The sequence below is a fragment of the Lepidochelys olivacea genome (genome assembly GCF_965140295.1).
Source record: "Lepidochelys olivacea isolate rLepOli2 genome assembly, chromosome: 1".
Taxonomy (NCBI): Eukaryota; Metazoa; Chordata; order Testudines; family Cheloniidae; genus Lepidochelys; species Lepidochelys olivacea.
The window spans coordinates 261,633,297-261,642,299 of record NC_140411.1 but is presented as its reverse complement, the minus strand read 5'-3'; the positions used below and the strand labels follow the sequence as shown (position 1 = coordinate 261,642,299).

Below are 9,003 nucleotides of genomic sequence, written 5' to 3'. Positions count from 1 at the left end.
CCCCTCGCTGGGAGCAGGTCCGTGACGGTTCTGTGTAGCCAGACCCGTGGGGAAGATTCACCCCCCTCCCTCCCTCCCTCCCGCTCCAACCGGCTTTCCCCGCGCATCCTCTGGCCGTTGGGCTCAACGGTTGCAACCCTGTTTGAAAGCCCGCGTGCCCACCGCAGAGCCCGAGGGGAAAAGGAGGACGCCTTATCCGGCACCTCGCGCTCACTAGCGCGTGAGCCCGGGCCGAGGCCGGGCCAGAGAGCAAAGCGTGCGGCGCGCGTGGCGACTGGCTGGGCGCGGCGAACGGAGTGGGCGGGGTTTGGGGGCAGCGGGCCCGTCCCCTGGAGGGGGCGGGTCCGAGATCACGTGGCCGGGGGGAAGCCATGGAGCGGGAGGACCGGGCGGCGATCGCGGGGCTCCCCTTCCCGCCCGCCGCCTCTCGGTCGCCGGCGAAGTTTGCGGTTGACCCCGCTGGAGCCGCAGCCATGGCGGCGGTGTCCTCCTACGAGAGCTTGGTCCATGCCGTGGCTGGGGCTGTGGTGAGTGCGGGGCGAGGCGCCCGGAGCGGGCAGGGAAGCGGGGTCTGAGTCCGGGGTCCTGGTCAGGGGCCCGCCAAGCTCCCCATGTCTCGCGCCGCTGCCCCGGGCTGCGCGGTGGCTCGCCGGGGGCGGGAGGGGACGTGGCGGAGGCTGGGGAACGGGCGGGACGGGGCTGGGGAGAGCGGCTCCTGCGTCCCAGGGCCAGTAGAAGAAGTTGCTCTGTGGGCCCGCTCTGGAGGGCCTGAACGCCAGGATTGGGCCCCACGTCTCTGGCTCCTGCTCGCCTCGCTGCGGGGCGGCGCAAATGTCAGATGCCCTCGCTGCCCTGCGGGCCGCCACTGCTTTGGTATCTCATATCAGGAGCAGCCAGGGCTGCGTTTTTCCCCGGCTGATGCACCGCCTGTGCTTGGGATGTGCCTTGCGTTTTCTTTCCCTTCCTGCCCGATTGGAACAGCAAAACGTGGAGGAGGGTAAACACAAGGTGTCTCCTCTCTGCTGCCCTCCTTCTTCACCTGTGTGTGAGGACAGTAACGCCACTATGGCTGCACGTTGTGATGTCAGATTGAGCTTTACCTACTCTGAATTTGGTGAGAGCTGGCTGGTTATAAAGATAGCACCTGGAATATGGACATAAGCATGTTTGTGGTCTGAGCACAGGTCTTGAAGCCAGGAACTCCAGTCTCAATTCTCAAAAAGAAAAGGAGGACTTGTGGCACCTTAGAGACTAACCAATTTATTTGAGCATAAGCTTTCATGAGCTACAGCTCACTTAATTCTGTCACTCATTCCTTTGGGAAAATTACTCTGGGCCGAATTTTCAAAATGCCTGCTAATTTTGCTTGCCTCTCTTAGAGTGATCAACGTGAGACACCCAGGGGATGACTTCCAGGCTGAGCACCTGAAGCTCCCACCAGAACCAATGAGGGCTAACTCGACACCTGTAAAAGTTAGCCTCTACAGATTTGGGCATGAGCTTGGGTTTCTTTTGCAGTGTACCCTACATGTTGTGATTTGAGCATCCAAAATTCGAAGAAATTTCTGAAAATTTGGGCTTTAAGCTGAGATGCATCTTAGATTCTGTAAATGAGGATCAGAATACTTACCTCCAAGTTACGTGTTGAGAAGTAGCCTTGTCATATTTGTAAAGAGGAAAGCCACTATATATTTGAATGATCAGAAAATATATCAAACAAGTGCACTGCAGCTAAATGAAGTTTGGAAGAAAATTGATATAAACTTGTTGGAGGTAATGCCAAATTTGTGTAAGTTCCTTGGACTATTGGAGCCTGCCCTGGGTGGAAGAGAACTAGCTTTTATAAAGTATCAGAAGGGTAGTTGTGTTAGTCTGGATCTGTAAAAGCGGTAAAGAGTCCTGTGGCACCTTATGGACTAATAGATGTATTGGAGCATAAGCTTTCGTGGGTGAATAGCCACTTTGTCGGATGTGTCCGATGAAGTGGGTACTCACCAACGAAAGCTTATGCTCCAATACGTCTGTTAGTCCATAAGGTGCCACAGGACTCTTTGTAGCTTGAGGAACAGCATCTTGTCGCAACATCTTATCAATTAACCCTCCCTTGTTGGGAAGAGGGCCTTCCTGAGTTTCAAGCAAACTGATGTTCCCCTTAGGTTTCCCTGTGAGGTTGCTCAAGGTGTGGGAGTTGCCTGCCAGTCCCCAAGAACAAAAACAGCCTCAAACATGTGCAGTAGCTGTGTTAGTAACCTATACTGCTCTTACATTCTGGCAAAACTTTCTGGTCTAATTAGTGTGTCCTTAGATGACTAATGCATTCATCAGGTTTCGGAATGGTAGCCATGTAGTCTGTATCAGCAAAAGCAATGAGGAGTCCTTGTGGCACTTTAGAGACTAACAAATTTATTTGGGCATAAGCAAGATGGGTTTTAGCCCACGAAAGCTTATGCCCACGTACATTTATTAGTCTCTAAAGTGCCACAAGGACTCCTCGAATGCACTCATCATGACTTAAAATTTTTTTATAGTAGTAGTTCTCACATTTAGTGTAGACAGGAACTTATTTTGGTAATGGTATTTCTGTGTATTTTCTGATGTGTATTTGGAATATACTAGGTGCTAACCCAGGGGTGGGCAAACTTTTTGGCCCAAGGGCCACATCTGTGTGGGGAAATTGCATGCAGGGCCATGAATGTAGGGCTGGGGCAGAGGGTTAGGGTGCGGGAGGGAGTGCAAGGTGTGGGAGGGGGTGCGGTGTGCAGGAAGGGGCTCAGGGCAAGGGGTTGGGGTGGAGGAGGGGTGTGGGGTATACAAGGGGGCTCAGGGCAGGGGGCTGGGGTGCAGGAGGGGTGTGGGGTGCAGCAGGGGGCTCACAGCAGGGGATTGGGGTATGGGATGCAGGAGGGGTTTGGGGTGCATGCCGCATACCTGGAGCGGCTCTGGGGTGACAGCGGTGCTGCACCGCTAAGGCAGGCTTCCTGCACCACTCCTGGAAGCAGCCGGCACCACATCTCTGTGGCCCTGGGGGGGAGGGGCAGAGGGCATCCGATGAAGTGAGCTGTAGCTCACGAAAGCTTATGCTCAAACAAATTGGTTAGTCTCTCTATGGTGCCACAAGTACTCCTTTTCTTTTTGTGAATATATATCTGAATGTCTCATTGTAGCCATAATTGGTAGTTTTCTTAACTTCCTTACCTGAAATTTTTGTAAATTGAAAAATCATAAACTTTGATGTATACCTGTTTGTATCGGATTATGTCTCAGGCTGTTCAGTTTGTTTGCTAGGGTACTGTCACTGGAAAATGAGGACATGTGCTATAGGCACTAGGAGTTGTTGGCATGAATATGATTTATCATGTGGGAGTAACCTCATTTGTACAGGATTAAAGTACTATCTAGTAATTTTAAGAAAGTGTTTTATCTTTTGCACAGAGGTTTTAGTACTTGGGAAGAAATGAGAGGGTTTTATAGATTAGAACAAATATCTTAAATTAATGCAGAAGCAACTGACAAAAGCCCCTTGCAGTTCACGTAATACAAGTTTAATGTGGTTACCCCAACACACCTCCATTTTGAAGTGCCTTCAAAGTTAGCCTTCCCCTTCAATAGAGTGCATTGCAATAGTTCAACAACGGAATAGATGAATAAGGCCTTGTCTGCTAGGGGGGAAAAAATGTTAACTTGAGTTAAAGTAAAATTGTAGTGAAGACAAGGTAGTTTGCTGTCTTCACATAAGTTACAAGATCAAGTTACATGACCAAAGCCTAAACCTGTCTTTGCTCTGCTATATTTGCATATAGTCTTCTGTTGCATTCTCCCAGCAACAACCTGCCCTTGCCTTCTGGCAAAAAACTGATGATTAATCACCCACCACTACATCTCCTGCCCTGCATCTGCTTCCTGTTCCTGAAATGAGAGTTGTATTAATGCCAACAGTTGGAATAGATCATCATTCTCAGTTGAATCCATGCCTTGCTGCTTGTTTGAATGAAGGTCATAGACCAAAAGCTAGTTGCGCCAGACTGCAAGTGCTTTACATACTAAGTTTGTGAGTTAAGGCCGCTTCTGTGTAGGTATGCCAGAAGGACTGACAAGTTGTCTCACAGAACACTGTCATAGAACTCAGAGAGGCTTAGCTTCAGTGCTGCATAATACCTAGATCTAGACTGTTCTCAGTGGTAGCTGATGACAGAACAAGGAGTAATGGTCTCAAGTTGCAGTGGGGAAGGTTTAGGTTGGATATTAGGAAAAACTTTTTCACTACGAGGGTGGTGAAACACTGGAATGCATTACCTAGGGAGGTGGTGGAATCTCCTTCCTTAGATATTTTTAAGGTCAGGCTTGACAGAGCCCTGGCTGGGATGATTTAGTTGGGGACTGGTCCTGCTTTGAGCAGAGGGTTGGAATAGATGACCTCCTGAGGTCCCTTCCAACCCTGATATTCTATGGGATGCACTCGGAGAAGTTGCACTGCTACACCTGGGTGAGGGCACCAGCGTGGACACAGACCTGGAATTAGGGTTTGCAATGCGGCAGCTCTTGAATGAGCCAGGCCAACTCTAGTGGTTGCACACAAGTACCAGTCATGTAAGTTAATTCTGCAGGGAAGACGTACCTGATCTTGACCTTGAGGCTTTAAGGGTATTAATTGATAAGATCATCATCAAGTGTGTTTTCCTCTTAAGGAAGGGCCTGTTCATTAAAGGTCTCCATTAATAATGACCTGAGACATTGCTCCTGGCTTTCACTAGTCATGAGGGATATGGATTCATTTCTCTCAGCATATTCTGTTGCTTCCTCAGCAAACATAGGATCTTTGTATATGAAACCAGCTGAAATACTGTTAGCTGAAATAGTGTGACTCTGTCTCTCATTATTTAGTTGATATCTATACTAATGCTGGAGATGGGGGAAGAGAGAACATACTTTCTTGGCTCTTAGCATCCTTGACTAGTTGCTTACAAATAAATTTTATATGTGATAGACTCAACAATTGACCATGGAAGAGCACTACTCTGGTAGCAACATAAATATAAAATTATACACAAAACCCTATGTTAAAAGACTATTAAGGCATAAGGGTGATGTATGCAACCCTCCGCTACATTGTGCATATGCATTATGATCTTTACTCCACAGGCCCCTACTTCATTTGGTGCACAAGATGGCTCGAATAAGCAGCTGTTCATATTTTTTTTCCTCCTCACTGATCAATGTGTGGTTTTAGGTCTTTACTGCATGCTGTTCAAACCCTGCTTTCAGTACAGAATTATCAACTAGTTAGTTTGTTTTTCTGTGGTACTCATCACTATAGTATGAGTTCTTCACAGACATTAATGGATTTATTTTCAGAACACACTGGTGAGGTGGTGGTATAACCATTTTAGAGATGGGAAACTGAGTTAGAGAGAGAGAAGGTCAAAAGTGTCTACTAATTTTGGGTGCCCAACAGGGTGGATAAAAATTAGTGATTTAAAAAAAAAAAAAGGATTTTTTTGATAAAATGCTTTGAGGAAAAAACCTATCCAAAAGATAGTTTTAATTAAGATACATTATAACTCAAAGATATCTTATCATGGAATAGGGATTATAAATTCTAATTCTATCGTATGAGACAATATATTCATGTAATGTTTAAGAAAAGTTTTGTAAATGAGTTCCAGTGGTTCATGGATTAGGAACCCAATCTTATGGGCTTCCAGGGGCTTCTGTATAGATTATTTAGGTTAATCTTTCTATCTACCTAATGGGACTCAGTGCTCAGTCTAGAAGATACCACCAGAGATGCTTAGTTTTGCAATTCTCAAACTGTGGAAATGTGTCTCCAGAGATAACATGCTTGTTAACAGCAACAATGTTTTAAATAAATAAATATATAGAGGTGAGAAATAAGACCTCAACCCTGTTGTCCCTCTGCACATTTTTGTACACAGACAATCCCTTACCACTTTCTAAAAGTACAAAATTCAAAGAGTTCAATGAATAGAAGATTGTGGGGGGTGGAATAGATCTGGACAAGGAGAAGAAGTCTGGAGATAAATGTGAGAAGGGAGGGACAAGCAGTAGAAATAAAAGTGAAACTGAGCAGCATATTCCAGAAGTCTTGAGGTCTGAGTGTAGCCTTCATTGATTTGAGATCTACCATACCCTTCTCTCACTAGAAGGGAAAACCTATAATGGCAGCAGGCCGTAAAAGAGACTCAATTTGGGAATATTTTAATGAAGTTCCTCTACCTGTGGGTGAGACAGGCATGCATGCAAAATGCAAACAGTGCAACAAAGAAATGCAAGGCCTGGTTGCCCGAATGAAACAACATCATGAGAAGTGTTTCTTCTCAGGAGGAAGCTGCGTTGAAGATGATGAAAGGAATATGTCTGAATGTGCAGGATTTTCAGGTTGGTAAACTTTTTTATTTCATACTTCTTTCTTAAGGATTGCCTGTCATCCTCCTGGACTATTCTTGAATTCTCATGTTTCAGGAAAAATAGTGTTGTTATTCCATGACACTATAATTTTAGATGCAGTTGTGATAAAAAATAAATAGCTGAAATAGGCAGATCTTCCTTTTACGATTTCACCTTTAAAGTAGTACTGAGTGTCAGTGAATGCAATGAGTAATGCTAAATGAGCAGTATGGTAATATTAAATAACTACATTGACTTATTTTGTTTAGGAGACTCCATCCTCAACATTCAGGATTCTGAATACTATCCACCTTCAAGATCATCATTTTCTATAGTTTCAGAGTTATCTGCCAATGATAGTGTTTCAGTCACATCATGTATGTCACATAGCCAAAAGAGGAAAAAAATCTCCATCATCCAGAAACAACCATAGATAAGTTTGTGATCAGAACCAGCAGAATACAAAAAGGGGTAATTGATGAAAAAATTGTCCGATTTGTTTATGCAACAAACTCTCCTTTCCGTATGATTGAGAACCCACACTTCATCAACATGGTTCAGGCATTAAGACCAGGATACAGTCCACCCAACAGAGCAGATGTTGCTGGCAAATTGCTGGATAAAGTGTATGAAAGAGAACTGAGCAGTGTGCAAAAGGTCTAGAGGATGTCTTAGTGATCAATGGCTCCATGTCTAGTTTGCAGCCTGTATCAAGCAGAGTGCCCCAAGGGTTGTTCCTGGGGCCGGTTTTGTTCAGTATCTTCATTTAATGATCTGGAGGATGGCGTGGACTCCCCGTTTGAGGGTGCAGGAGTGGTAGATACGCTGGAGGGTAGGGATAGGATACAGTGGGACCTAGACAAATTAGAGGATTGGGCCAAAAGAAATCTGAGGTTCAACAAGAACTAGTGCAGAGTCCTGCACTTAGGACGGAAGAATCCCATGCGCTGTTACAGACTAGGGACCGAATAGCTAGGCAGCAGTTCTGCAGAAAAGGACCTAAGGGTTACAGTGGACGAGAAGCTGGATAGAAGTCAACCGTGTACCCTTGTTACCAAGAAGGCTAACAGCATTTGGGGCTGTATAAGTAGGGGCATTGCCAGCAGACCGAGAGATATGATCGTTCCCCTCTATTCGACATTGGTGAGGCCTCATCTGGAGTACTGTGTCCAGTTTTGGGCCCCACACTACAAGAAGGATGTGGAAAAATTGGAGAGAGTCCAGCGGAGGACAACAAAAATGATTAAGGGACTGGAACACATAATTTATGAGGAGCGGCTGAGGGAACTGAGCTTATTCATTCTACAGAAGAGAAGAATGAGGGGGGATTTAATAGCTGCTTTCAACTACCTGAAAGGGGGTTCCAAAAAGGATGAATCTAGACTGTTCTCAGTGGTAGCAGATGACAGAACGAGGAGTAATGGTCTCAAGTTGCAGTGGGGGAGGTTTAGGTTGGATATTAGAAAAAAAAATTTCACTAGGGAGGGTGGTGAAGCACTGGAATGCGTTACCTAGGGAGGTGGTGGAATCTCCTTCCTTTGAGGTTTTTAAATCTTGACAAAGATTTAATTGGGGATTGGTCCTGCTTTGAGCAGGGAGTTGGACTAGATGACCTCCTGAGGTCCCTTCCAACCCTGATATTCTCTGATAAAATTGTTAACCTGAGTCTTGATGTGTGGAGCAATGTCCACAATGATCCTGTTGTATGTGCTTATGTGACAACAGAAGAAGGGAATGTGTTCCTTACAGAAACAATCGATACATCAGGAACTATGCACACAGCAGAATACTTACTAGAAGTAGCAGTAAAAGCTATAACAAACTGTGGAAAAAAAAATTCAAATGTCTAGTATGCAGCTCGGTCACAGACAATGCTGCAAATGTATCCAAGATGAGAAGAAATTATTTAGAAGAGAGTGAAGAGAGTCCCAAGCTAATAACATACGGTTGCAGTGCTCATTTGATGCACCTTCTAGCCAAAGACTTGAGTGTTCCACAAATAAAGGCTAATGTTGAAATTGCAAAATACTTCCGTAACAACCACTTTGCAGCAGCTGCTTTGAAAAAAGTGGGGGGAAGCAAGCTAACTCTCCCATAAGACGTGCGATGGAACTCAATAGTGGACTGTTCTGAGCACTATATCAAGAACTGGCCTAATCTGATGAATTTGTGAACAAAATAGTGGAAAAAATAGATGGCACTGTCACAGCCAAAGTTCTCAACATTGGGCTGAAGAGAAATGTTGAACACATGCTGAATACCCTGAAGCCTACTTCTGTAGTCTTGAACAAAATGCAGAGAAATAGCTGTTTTATTGCTGACGCTGTTGAAATTTGGAAGGAACTGAGTGAGATATTAAAAAGAGAAATATGCAATGACAGTGCTTGTCCCATTCTTTTTTTAATGCTTGTAATTTAACTCTATCTCCAGCTCATTTTCTTGCAGATATTTTCAATACCAGGGTCAAACCTTAACTGCTGAAGAAGAGGAGTTGTCTATGACATGGACATCCAACAATCATCCCTCCATAATGCCAACTATAATAAACTTCAGAGCTAATAATGTTTTAAAGAAAGTCACACCAGTGAACTGGTGTAA

At 45.1% G+C, this 9,003-nt stretch overlaps 1 protein-coding gene across 1 annotated transcript in view; it reads left to right on the top strand.

Annotated features, from left to right (window-relative positions):
• The first annotated feature begins 339 nt into the window (after positions 1-339).
• The window catches only part of SLC25A17 (solute carrier family 25 member 17), a 53,095-nt gene continuing 44,431 nt past the window's right edge, over positions 340-9,003 (top strand). Inside the window, exon 1 of the mRNA XM_084618040.1 lies at positions 340-527. Within this exon, the coding sequence (XP_084474166.1) occupies positions 372-527 (156 nt within the window). The 5' untranslated portion in view covers positions 340-371. The remainder of the gene's footprint in view (positions 528-9,003) is intronic.